General features: G+C 45.1%; 1 protein-coding gene across 1 annotated transcript in view; it reads left to right on the top strand.

Annotated features, from left to right (window-relative positions):
* itga5 (integrin, alpha 5 (fibronectin receptor, alpha polypeptide)) overlaps nt 1-12,653 on the top strand; it is a 31,790-nt gene extending 19,137 nt beyond the window's left edge. The window contains exons 19-30 of the mRNA XM_037478060.2: nt 1,967-2,034; nt 3,396-3,546; nt 3,687-3,779; nt 4,537-4,616; nt 4,762-4,842; nt 4,944-5,049; nt 5,271-5,429; nt 5,943-6,050; nt 8,632-8,745; nt 9,348-9,449; nt 9,562-9,684; nt 9,772-12,653. Of these exons, the coding sequence (XP_037333957.2) occupies nt 1,967-2,034; nt 3,396-3,546; nt 3,687-3,779; nt 4,537-4,616; nt 4,762-4,842; nt 4,944-5,049; nt 5,271-5,429; nt 5,943-6,050; nt 8,632-8,745; nt 9,348-9,449; nt 9,562-9,684; nt 9,772-9,855 (1,269 nt within the window). The 3' untranslated portion in view covers nt 9,856-12,653. The remainder of the gene's footprint in view (nt 1-1,966; nt 2,035-3,395; nt 3,547-3,686; nt 3,780-4,536; nt 4,617-4,761; nt 4,843-4,943; nt 5,050-5,270; nt 5,430-5,942; nt 6,051-8,631; nt 8,746-9,347; nt 9,450-9,561; nt 9,685-9,771) is intronic.
* The last annotated feature ends 291 nt before the right edge of the window (nt 12,654-12,944 follow it).

Raw genomic sequence — 12,944 nt, forward strand, 5'->3', positions numbered from 1 at the left:
GTTCAGGCGTGGCACCATGCGAGTTCAGCAACAGACGTCAGTCGGTGTAGTTTTATCTCTTTCTCCATTTCTCTCTCTCTGTCGTTTTCTTTTGTTCCAATTTTTTGGGGATCGGCACTGAAACCTGTCATTGATGTGTTTCCGAGATATTAAAGTGGTTGGGCCTGCAACTGATGTGTTCTATTGCTGAACTGGGCCAAATATCATCCATAAACCTAAAAAGGGCCCTTTTTTTTTGCCAAACCTGGAAAACCCAATCCGTGTTTATGTGTGTAAAAGGGGAGTGGGAGCGCCTTCAGACTGCCAACATATTTCATCAATCACGCTTTAGACTGTGTTAATTTAATGATCTTTAAACAGTGAAGGGTGACTGTTATATATACCGTGGCCTTGATCAGACACGTGATGCCCTATTGGTTTACACATGAGAATATGTGGCAAGCCTATGTAACATTTCATTGACTGCCAAATTCTTACTGCCTTTGAACTGGAGTGAGAATGATGTGGTTGATGTATTGGGCACCGTCTCAATCTCTGTCCTCATATAACATGTTCCACATGTTTCCATTTGGAGCTAAGATAGTGTGATGGATCTATTAATTGGGGGCATATGCTTCTGCGAAACCAGACAGTTTTCACCTTTTTTTTTTAAATTTTGAAACGGCTGGAATCGGGCATCAATGGCCCTACCAACCAGCCCACCAACTGAAAGATACCCAACAGTTAGTAGTTGTTTGGATCTTAGTAATTACTGTTAATAAAGCTCGGTAGAGACGGTCTTAGTGGATTTTCTCTTCTACTTTCACCGTGGGTCATTCGGGGCACTCCCTCCAAATTGCAAGGAGTCCGACAATGCGGAAGCAATAGGGCATATTTTTCAATATTAAAAGTCCGAAAATGCTCTTGCATGAGTACCATCTGACCAAATCAGCGGGAATTCGGATGATGCTGGAGTCATTGTTGTTGTTAAGTACTGCATAAGGACTACAAATGCTGTTTTCCTGCTTTACACAGACACACTGCACGGGGTGCACATGTGGCCAAGTTAGCTTGGCGGTTACCATGGTGTCCATAATTAGAGCCCCTTCATGGCGTAATGACAAGGGGCTGGTTTCGCTCTCTCTAATCTCCTCCTCTATTTCTATATGTTCTCCTCATCGTTATGAGCATCATCACACTGTCGCGGGCGCACCGGGACGCAATTTGGTAATCCGCATGGGCTTTCCCTGCCGCCGCCCCGCCACACGTTCAGCGGTCATCCACTTATCCAGCAGTGTTTCTGCTCCTTTCTTGTGTTTTCCTCGGCTGTAATCTCCGAACCCCCCCCCCCGCTTCTGCCTTTTCAGGTCAACAGCGATATCCGATGTCTGTGAGTTTTCTCTAGGATGAAGGCTCCTCCCTCTCCACATGATCATACTATAGGGCTGTGGTTTGGGCCGGGTGGCGGAGCGTGTGGCGACGGCGCGGTTTGCCACGCGGCTGTGTGAAGTGGGGGCGGGCAGCTTTTGTGTGCTCAAACTCCACAGGAGTATCTCCTCTGGCATCGCCGCTCATTGTTTCCTCCTCTGACGCCGCGAACAGAAAGCATGTGTGTGCCGGCACAGCTGGTTCAGGGGAGTAGGTCTGTGCCTGTCATCACCTCACAGTCAGACAGTGTCCCACCGAGACACTTAAAAAATAAATTAAAAAAAACTGTGTGATGATGCAGTGATGATGTCATGTAGACAAAGGGGACTGCAGCTGTGTGTCGGGAGGTGGTCGGGAGGCCGGGTGGGGGAATGCATTAGTCATCCCACATGTCGCATCTTGCTTCACGCATCCTGTTGTGTCCCATAAACAGACATTTGATTTATCTTGTGCGCCTAATTCTTTTCGCGTGTAAAAGTGTGTTTTTAGTCATAAATGTTAACGATCATCACAGTCCGTGGCCCCTGTTCCACCTTTTATCATCTCCACAATCTTCTAGGCTCAGATCCTGTTGGACTGTGGAGAGGACAACATCTGTGTTCCTGACTTGAAGCTGACCGTTCACGGGTGAGTGTTCTTTGTATATTTTGACCAATCCCGAGGCGTATGAATTTCCCAATTCCAATTTGATGGATAATACATGTCAAACTGTGAACAGGGTCACTGAACTCTTCACCTCCACACAGTGCTTGCATTTTAGTGCTACAGTGTAAATACAGCTGTTTGTGTTGTTCCGCTGCTTTGTTTAGTTCAGCATACCAGAGAGGGAGTGTTAATAGCCCCGGAGTTGCAGTAGAGTAGGGGTTACGCAAAAACAGGAAGTGGCTCCGCTCTATAGGTGCTGTGCGGACACTTAATGGGAAAAGACAGGAGAGATGAAAGGCAGAGTGTGCGAGCTGCGTGGCACAGTCCCAGCACGGCGTTGCTTTCTGACGCCCTTCAAGAAATCTGTTAGCATTTTTCTCAAAAAATAACAACTCCCTTCTCTGCTCTGTCATTTTATTTTACATTCCTATATTTATCTACCATCTGCCTCCATTTCTTTCAACAAATCACTTTCCATCACACGTGGAACCACCTGCCGCGAGTGCATGTGAGTGCATGTGAGTGCATGCGAGTGCATGCGAGTGCATGCGAGTGCATGCGAGTGCATGCGAGGGCTGGGCTCCGTCCAATTGCAACTCCAGAAACGGAGCCGCAGAGAGTGTGATTGGTGCAATTTGAAATAATAGCTCAATGTTTTTGTCTACTCCGTTGTAAATGAAGGACGCCTAAGAGAAGTAAGAAGGGTTGACAGGATGGACGTGATTTAGTGGAATTTCAGAAGAAAGTATCCATCGTTCCTACGGTGTTTTTTCTTCTTTTCCACTGCCAAAGCTCATAACACGTTCGACCTCCGTGGGAAGCTTTAAGTTCGTGTTCTTATTTCACATTGTTAGCCATTGTTTGGATAAAAAAAAATAATAAACACGCAATGCCAGTTAGAGTAAGACGGCGGTAGACTCGTAGGCTGGCAGAGGATCAGTTTCAGAAATCTTGTCTCTTGCTCTCCTGCTTTGCTTTACGAGACTGGGCTGTAATTAAAAGCGTCTGTGTGGCCCTCCAAATGGAATTTCTCATTGCTCTTAGCTATGGAGAGACGTGGAGGCAGGGGGAGAGAAAGCAAGGACATTTTAAATTCCGTCACTGTGTTCGGCTCTTAAAAAAAAAAAAAAAAAAAAAAAAAGGAACCGCCGAGCTGAACCTGGAACTTGGTATTCGTGTCATTAACGCGGTTTGTTAATATTTGTCTCATTGTGCAATTTCCAAAGTCAAGGAGAAATCTAATCTCAGCCCTACATACACATTTGTCCGAGGGGTCCTGACACTATTCAACCTAAACATCAACCTGGTTAGTGATCCACTTTTTCCTCTGTCTGGGTGCTCAGGAACAGGAAGGAAGTCTACCTAGGTGACGACAACTCGCTGACGCTGACTTTCAACGCCAAGAATGAGGGCGAGGGAGGGGCGTACGAGGCGGAGCTCTATGTCGTGCTGCCCCCTGAAGCCGACTACAGCGGCATCGCTCGCAACAACGAAGTGAGTAGGAATTAAAAATACAGAGGAGAACCGACAACTTTTAGAAACGCCTGCCGGCCTTTTTCCTTGATGATTGTCCTTCGCTGTGGTCTGACCGACCCCCCCCCCCCCCCCCCCCCTCCTTTCCTCTTGTCTCTCAGAGCCTGTCCCAGCTTACCTGCAGATATGACACGGAGAACCAAACCCAATACCTCAGCTGTGATTTGGGCAACCCGATGAAGTCTGGCACCAGTGTATGTACAGCTCTTCTGAGAGTATTTATGCTCCGCGCACAATGGGGCGTCTCTATATAATGGTATTTAATAAAACTATGAATAAATCCAACATTGCTGTCGTATCAACAATGCACATGGTACTGCCGTGTGATGATCCAAAACCTCTCAAATCCCTTCACTTGGTATTGTGTTATTATTGTTTGCATTCATTATTTTGGCTAGCATAATCATTTTGTGATTTTCCAATCTTATGACCGCCCTAGTTGTCCAAACAACATGATTAACTGCCCTTCCTAGGAAAAGGTTGTATGCTCGTTGTGCGGTTGGGTGTGAACCGCGACAGGAAAGGTCAGAATATGTTCGGAAATGTTGTGACAGGAAGCAAAGATTCCCATTAAAAACAATTTACTTTCAAAATATACACACACACACACACTTGTTTTCATGGTAACGGTTTGTGGTTGTAATGGTATTGATTGCTTAGGTAGCTCATTAAAACAATAGCTGCAGGCGGACCTAATGGAAGAAAAAAAAAAACGGATGCGACGTCATTGATAAATAATTAATCTCTATGATGGATAGAAATACTTTACCCACCAGAACACCTGAGAAAATCACAAAATCTATCAGAGGGAGGCAATGAGTACATAAGGAATGGCTGCAAGGGAGTCTGTGAAGTGCTACTTCTGTTTCTTTCGAGTTAGTAATGGTCATATAATCATGTTTTTTTTTTTTTTTAAAGGATGATTTATATGTTGAATCTTTCTCTTGGCAGCTGTGGGCTGGTCTGCGCTTCACGGTGCCACGGCTGAAGGACGCGCACAAAACTGTTCAGTTTGAGCTGCAGATTCGCAGGTACAAGTGTCAACATTCACCATGTGTGTGTATATATATATATATATATATAAACTATAAAGATACACTAACGTGTGGTTTCAGCAGAACTGATCTGCACAGCTCTCAGCAAATCAGAACCTCTTTCCTCTCCTTGTTTCCACAGTAAAAATGAAAATAATTCCCTCAGTGAGGTCGTGCCTTACAAGCTGGAGGTGGTTGTTCAGGCTGAAGTCATTCTACAAGGGTGAGTTGAGCGTCAGGATTCCCTCATTTGAACTTTTGGAATTTCATTAAGTCTCGGGGGCCTTCCTACACAGTCTCTCACATCCCCGCTTCTCTTTTAAGTGTGTCTCGACCAGATAAGGTCTTCTTCCCGCCGGCCAACTGGAAGGTTACCAAGACCTACGAGGCGGAGCGGGACGTTGGGCCTGCAGTGGAACACATCTATGAGGTAATCCGCCACGTTGTTAGCTGTGCAGACTCATCAGGGCGACACTACTGTTTGCAAAGAACTTCCCCGGGCAGCAATGGAAGGAAAGCCAAAGAAAATGTACACCGGTTCACACAGTATGATTTTATTGTCAGCTGAGGTTTAAAAGTAGCTTAAGAAAATCTGTCAAATTTAAACGTTTTAGCAGAAAAAAGAAAATGTGTTTGCTTGTTTTCTTGCAGCTGGTGAACAACGGGCCGAGCCGGATCAGCAACACCTTACTCGAGCTGCACTGCCCCCTCAGAGTTCAGGGTCAGACTCTGCTTTACCCTCTTGAGTTCTCCGTGGAGGGCCCCATCAACTGCACCTCCGACAAAAACATGAACCACCTCCGCCTCAAAGTAAGTGTCTCTCAGAGTCAGGCCCGGCGCCCGAATGGGACTGGTGAACATCTCCTACTGGTTCCCACTGTGTGATTAACGGTTGCGCCGTCCCGCTGGTCGGCCCACACCCAGTTTCCTCCCCCCCCCACCCAGGACACTAACCCCAGCACCGCTTTGAAGTCCCATCTCTTCCCCTGTGCTCAGAACAGCCCGATGAGCCGCCTCGCCCTCATCCCCCGACATCCTTATACAGAGCTGTAGCTTTTTAGCGCAGTCGTTTGTGTTCATACTCAAAGCATGACACCCATACGAACCCCCCCCCCCCCCCCCCCCATCCGTCCCCACACCAGTGAATTTGTAGGTCCAGTTATCCCCAGAAATCCAAGAGCTCACATGCTTCTGATTAATGGGGAACGAGCCTCAGGGGTCATGCTAACATTTGGTCTTCTGTCGACGAGGCTCTTCAGTGTCTGCGTTGTTCTAATTGGTGCCGTGTGTGTGTGTGTGTTCTTTCTTTCTCCTTCTTTTTAGCTCCAGCACACATCCACAGAACCACCCATCCTAGCGCTGCAGGCACATGAGCACCGCGTCGAGAGGAGGGACGTCCACAGAAACCCGCTCGCCCACATGACTAATCTGGTAGGAGGCCGAAAGTGTGAATTGTCAGGTTCAATAAATAAAGCTGGTTACATGCGTAGATGAACACTGTTGAGCCAAAAATCCGAGTCTCACAAAGTCTAATGTAATAGGGGACTTGAAAGTGAGGAAATGGGGAGCTTGAGTTTACAGTTAAGGGTTTAACGGGGTTATGCAGTTAAAATCATTTTTATGTCACTTACAGAGGAGGATGTGTCCTCATTGGATAAAGAAGAAAAAACAGAAGGTTTGAGCAATATAATGCTGTTTTAAAACTAGGCCGTTTATTTTCCATCCGGTTGTGTTTGTTGGAATTCTATCTACAACCAGACCGCAATCAATAAATCAAATGCTCTGTCAAAAATAGTGTAAAGGTTGAGTTTGCCTTAGTTTGCACTCTGACCGGAGTCACAGGAGTCTTGCACCACCACCAGCAACAACCACCAGCACCACCACCAGCAGCAGCTCGACAGCTGTGACACTAACAATAGCCGCGCTCCTTGTTTATTTTCATGGGGACTATTTCGGGGGAGCCGCTTTGGAAGCAGGCCCGGAGGAACGGGCCCGTCAGGGTTGGAGACTTTTGGAATTTGCCGCTGGATTTAGCGTTCGTTAGCTAGTACCAGCAGCGCTACGCTTTAATTGGATTTGCCAACACCGGAATGTCATTTTTAATAGTTGGCTCATGTTGGAAATGTCGCTTACGCTCACCAGTGTCTTAAGATCACCAACCGTAGCGCGCGGGTCTGGATCTAGTTTAGGCGACACTGGCCCTGCTCATGCATGAGGCTCCATGGGATTGGATAATTAGGTTACGATGTCGTTAAAAGGGAGGGGTCAGAGGCCACGAGCTTGTCCCGTTGTGGTGATTAACATTAAAGAGTCTTTGATAATGGTGGAGGGGCTTTTGGGACCTAGGAGGCTTTCTTTTTTGGCAGAGACGCACTGGTTACTATACAGACCGCTCTCTAATTTTTGGCTCTGGGTGTTGTGAGGCCCCGAGCCCCCACACACTGGCCCTATTGATACAACCAGCTGCAGGTAGCTTTTCTCTCCGCTTCAGTCTTTTGAATACCTGCCTCCACCAAAGGGGTCTTTGTCTGCGGCGTGTCGCTTCTAACCGTGGTCGTTTATCAAGCATGTCCAATGACACCTCAGCATGAAGGACTCCATTCTCCTGCATGTCTGCGCTTCTCTTAGACTTCTTGAAAGGAGACATCTCCGTTCAAAGTGCCTCCTAAATCTAAAAAGTGTGGTAGTGTAAAGCCATGCTCGGATGGACCGGTCAGCCCGGGTCATGGTGTGCTCGTTTTAAAAAACGACACGCTTTAGTCTTTGAAGAGCTGAGCTATGCACAACGACATCCCCTAATAATAGAAAGGCATTTTATGATTACTTTTATTACTTACACAAGTATTTTGTTGTAGCACTCTCATGTGAATTGTGGGTGTTTCAGCTGTTGTACAAACGTAGTTGCTATAGTATGTAACTTTCTAATACGTGACCAGTTATAGCCAGGTTGTGATACATTTCCCTGACAGATGTTGAACATGCAAAATAAATTTTTTAATTTAAGCAATAAAGTCCTCTAATAATCAACTTTTAGAAACACCTGCAGCGGATTTGGACAAAAATGAATGTATTACCAACAGAAAACATGATGGTTTATTAGAAAGTGTGCAACCTACTTTATTAATCAATGATTGCTAACAATTATAACTATTATTTCCAAATAAACTACTAACAGCATTTATAAATGAATGATCACTAGCATTTTCTACTGTACCAACAGTGCACTGTATCTGTGTAGTTGTTTTACTACGCTGTGGGAACAGCCTCCTTATTATGACCACATAATCCCACCAGGGAGGATATGTGGGTCTCTCGGGTCTGAGGCATCTTTGGCACTGGTCCATGTTCAGGTCATTTCCACAGCCCTTTGTGCCCCCCCCTCCCGGTGCCCCGGAGCTATAAGGCGGTCTCCCAGGAGGAAGTGGACTGATACTGTCTGTCTGAATACACTCATTACGTCTGAGCAAGCCTAAGGGAAGCCGGCAGGTCCTCTCCTCTCCTCCCGAGTTGGCCCTACTTGATGTAATAAGTAAACTAATGCACTCCCGCTGGAAACTGCCAAAAACTCTCTATTTTGGGGTGGTCTAGGTGCGGTAACGTGTTTAAAACACAGTATGTGTGTCTTCTGTAATGTGGAGCTGGGTTATGGGGATCTGATTAAGACTACATTTTACAGTCTTGAGAAGGAATTAGGCAGCTTCAGTGGTTGGGCAGAAATAGGGAGTGTTTTGCGTGTTGCATTTTTACAGTCTCATGACATTTCTTCAATCTAATTCGAAGCAGGCGTGGAATACGGATCATGACATTGGGCTCTTTGTTATATTTATTTGACCTGCAGCATTAACATGGCTGTTATTTGTCCTTCCAAAGCTCTACCAGATTTCAGTTTTGCCTTTATTTGTCCTGTTGGTAAAATTTTGTTCAATTTATGTTCATTTAGATTGTACTTATGCGCAAGAATGCCTGAATGGACCATTCAACTAACGACATCCTCTTGTGTCTGTTTCCGTAGTCCTGCTCCAACATGGAGTGCTGGTCACTCCAGTGCACCGTGGGTTTGTTGGAGAAGGGCAATACCGCTATCCTCAAAGTGCGTTCTCGCATCTGGGCCGAGACCTTCACCGAGGTTTGTCGACGACGCCCCTTGCCTTAAGAAACTCTGCAGACATGCACTGTACACAAACACGTGTTCCTAGCAAATGACACCAGGTACATAGCAAAGGAAGTGGCTGTGCACTGTAGATTGTGTATTTCCTCATGGCGGCCTTTGGCAGGAAGTTAGAAGCCATTTTTCTTCAAAGCCTAATAAAAAAAAAAAACGAAATTTAGAAAAGTTACAACCTCAAATGTGAACCTGGCCACGGTATGTAGCTACAGTAGTGAGTCTCACACAGCTGTTTGTGTTTCTTCTGGATCACATTTTTAGACTGCCAGTATGTACAGTACCACATATTTGCCTCATCAAATGGGACAAGTTTACATTTCTTTAGCTGTCTGCCTGCCATGTTGGAGCCACGCACAGAATATTATTCCCCCCCCCGCCCCCCCTTCATGTTGTAACACTAGGCATGCACACCAATGTATTGAAAATGAATTACCTGGCATCAGACGCATGCTGATGGAACCTGCTTTGGAAAACAAACTACGGTCTCTGTCGCCCCCTAGTGCATGAATGGTGCATTGTGTTAATAAAACCAAAATGATATGAACTGTTGCTACTTCCTTCAGAGATCTTACAAGCAGTATGTGCTGGAGTGCCTGGCCAGGTACAGTGTGGAGAAGATGCCTTACGCCATCCTACCCAAACAGGCTCCCAGTGGACACAAAAAGGTGTGTTTATATTTCTTCTTTCATTCTCCCTAAAGGCCCTACTTGGCCCAGTGGTTGCGTTGTCTGAATTTTCTTTGAGAGAGAAACTGAGCAAGTGCGTTGTTGTCCACAGGTGGTGACCTCAGTGGTGTGGAATAAGCCAGATTTAGAGAACTCTGTTCCTTTGTGGATCATCATCTTGGCCATTCTGGCTGGCTTGCTGCTTCTCGCTCTGCTCATCTACGTGCTCTACAAGGTCAGTGCTCCTGTGAACAAGTCGATTGGGCATGTGCTCGTTTCCAATTCTCTCTTTTTTCTAAACGATGTGTGTTTCGTCTTGTAGTTGGGCTTCTTCAAGAGATCTCTACCGTACGGAACCGCCATGGAGAAAGCGGAACTCAAACCACAGGCTGCCTCTGAGGCTTAAAACGGCAAACCATTGCTCCCAGAGCCACAGCACCTGGCCATATGATTGCAATGGAGACACACAATGGAACATGTAGACTCAACCGCACAGCAGTTGAGGAGAAAAGTTAAAGAGAGACCACTGGAACTCCACCGTGCTGCACTAGAGGAAGACAAACATCCAAAGTTCTCCAAGCCAAATGAATGTTTGCTTTTTTTTTTTTTTGCTTTTTTTTTTTTTTTTTTAAACGTGTCTTGTTTGTTGTAAGGTTGGGAAATATTTACTAAATTTGTGCTTTTTCTCAATGCCTGAAGGCTGACGTCAAACTGAAAAGTGAGAAACGGACTGTGCAAAGTATGTGCAGGCCTGCGGATGCAGTGAGATGCCTGTTGGGTTTCCTCGCACAGATTCTTGTGGCGGAGAGTTCCTTAATACCCCTTCGACTGCCCTGTTCTGGTGCTAATGATCCCACAGGACATGGCAGCCAGGAGCTGGGAATTACGCTGCCTGCAGAGGCCTGAAAGAATGCGTCTGTTGTCTCGTAGTTGACAGATTAGTGAACAAGTTTGAGAACCCGGCTGTAGAAACCTCAATATGACCGGCCTGGATGTCAAGAATCCATCCATTTAACAGCTGTGCTTTTAAAACAACATTTAAAGGTTTACATGAGGCCCTGACCTGCTCGAGGTGTTCCCCTGGGTCTTGCTTAATGCATGCTGGTATATGTGCTCCAGCGCCTCACAGCCCCGAGCCGGAGAAGCGGGCATAACGTATCTGCCTCTGCCTCAGGTTGGTGGACAGCGCCGGGTTGAGTTGTTCTTGCACTCGAAGGAAATCTACTGATCTAGTTTCACCCCAAGACTGACTGACTGCCCTTCCTTCTGGGTCCTGACTTGGACGCCTGCTGATCACTTTGTTTCACTCGCGTTTGTGCGCGTTCGGAGCCGCCGTCGTTGTGTAGTCGATTCAGGACTGGAACAGAGCTGCGAAACGTCACATCGGACTTGAACCAGCGTGGTGCTTCTGTCAAACAACACACAGTGGCTCCTCGAGGATGTCTCAACTCCTGCTCATCTTGAATCAAAAACCACACGCGAGCAAATGAAGCTCAGGGGGAAACCACGGAGCTGACGGCCAGTGGCTTTATGGTGTCTTGAACCAAAGATATGACAATCAAAAATGTTGCAGGTTTTTGCCGAGTCGGAGAGCGGGTGGGATCATCACTCTGTTTAGCGGGAGGGCTGAGCGATCCAGGAAAAAACAAAAATCAATTATCAAGATATATTCAGTTTTGTAGGGTTGACTATTGAGACTTTTAAAAGTTTCGGATAAATAGTCATCTGTTCTGTGGATATAATGAATATAGTAGAACAAGTGGGTAAAGAAATCACTCAAACTGTCTGAGCTCATAAGACGTTATTGTAATGCAGCCTTTAAAACTAGGAAAAGTCAACATTACAATATCTAAAATCTAAGATGATTGTAAGTATTACTATGTCAATGTAATATGAATATACTGCCCAGCCCTGTTGGAGTGGGAAGGATCCGATTCTCACCTCACAGCATGCAATACAGTTTTAAACTGTATTTGTGATTGCTGCTTAGAATAAAAGCTGCCAATGTTGAGGAAGAGAATTGGTGAAAGTCGTCCACTATCAAAAGGCTACAGGGACCGAAGATTCAAATGCTTTGTGTTGTTAGGTTTTATGTGCCTTTTTTATATGTACATACTTCATGTCTGTGGGTAAGCGTTAAGGATGCGTGTGTGGCTTCATGCACACATGCATTTGTGTGAATGGTATTTTTATGAATGTTTGTTTTGTGTGTGAATTGGTTAGTACCTTTCCCATTGCCTAGTCCTGCTCTGGAGATTGAGGCTAATCGAGTCTACATGTGATGGCATAGCCCAACGCTTGCATCAGCAAATCTCTCAGTAAACATGCGGTAGTCAAAAATGTGGAATGTACATAGTGAAATTGATTAGAAACATGCTCAAAACCTGCTCTATTTATTGTTAAAAATGCTCGGCGGACCATTTGCTAACCTCCCAACCTGCAGGATGCCTCCTGACTTCAAGAAGGAGAGCAGCTAGGCACTGGGAACTAAATGTTGTTTGGAAGTGCAATATTTATATCCACCATTTCTTTTTTCTTTTAAGGTATTACAGTGCTTTCATTTTTTTTGTCTGAGTTGTAATGAACCAGGACCTTTTTGGTAAATGATTCGTACGGTTCCGGTTTGTCAGTTTCACTTGCTTTCTCACTAAACCCAACTCTGATGTAAGCGCCACTTCTTCACTGGACCACTTTTCTGATGGTACTGGCTTATTTTTTTATGTTTACAAATTGACAAAAAAATGCAGCAGAGAGAACATATAGTTTTGTAATGTATGTGCTCTACTGTTGCACCTGACCAAACACAGACGTTGTATTAACCTTAAGTTTTACGCGTGTCTGCCTCATCGTCACTCTTTTCATAAACTTCTTTTTATTAGCTAGCGATTTATCAAATGATCCCTCAAATCCCTAATGTGGCAGTTGATTTAAAAGATCAACCCATGTGTGTTCTCAACCCAAAATATAAACCCATTATTTATAATGACGGGATCATTGTACCACTTCCATGGTGACATCAGGGGAAGGAACTGCGTTTTTCTTGTTTCGGCCCATTTTCACTCTCCAGGACTTCCAACAAGATGTTGTACATATTTATGTCAAGGGGAGTATTTTTTTTAAATCAAATGTTAACTGATTTGTTGTGAATTTCTTTCACCCCATATTGGGGAGAACATTTGTCAGGAGAAAGGATGGGGGACTGGGGGGGGGGGGGGGGGGGGGGGGTATTTAGGTCACTTTTTACCTGTTACAGTTTGTACTTTTAATAAAATATTTTCCTTTTTAGAAACCTGTGCTTTCATTGACAGACCAGATAGAGAAAATAATTTATTTAGAAAACATATGAAAGTTTATGCATGTCAGTTAGTGGCATCATTGCCACAAAAAAAAGAATAATGGGGGTAAAAATGAATTAGTTTTAAAGTGAAACACTACTAGTGCACAAAAAAACTGACCTAAAGTGAAAAGCTCTTGCGAAGATCTGTTCTTATGGCC

Source organism: Pungitius pungitius, chromosome 1 (assembly GCF_949316345.1).
Source record: "Pungitius pungitius chromosome 1, fPunPun2.1, whole genome shotgun sequence".
Lineage (NCBI taxonomy): Eukaryota > Metazoa > Chordata > Actinopteri > Perciformes > Gasterosteidae > Pungitius > Pungitius pungitius.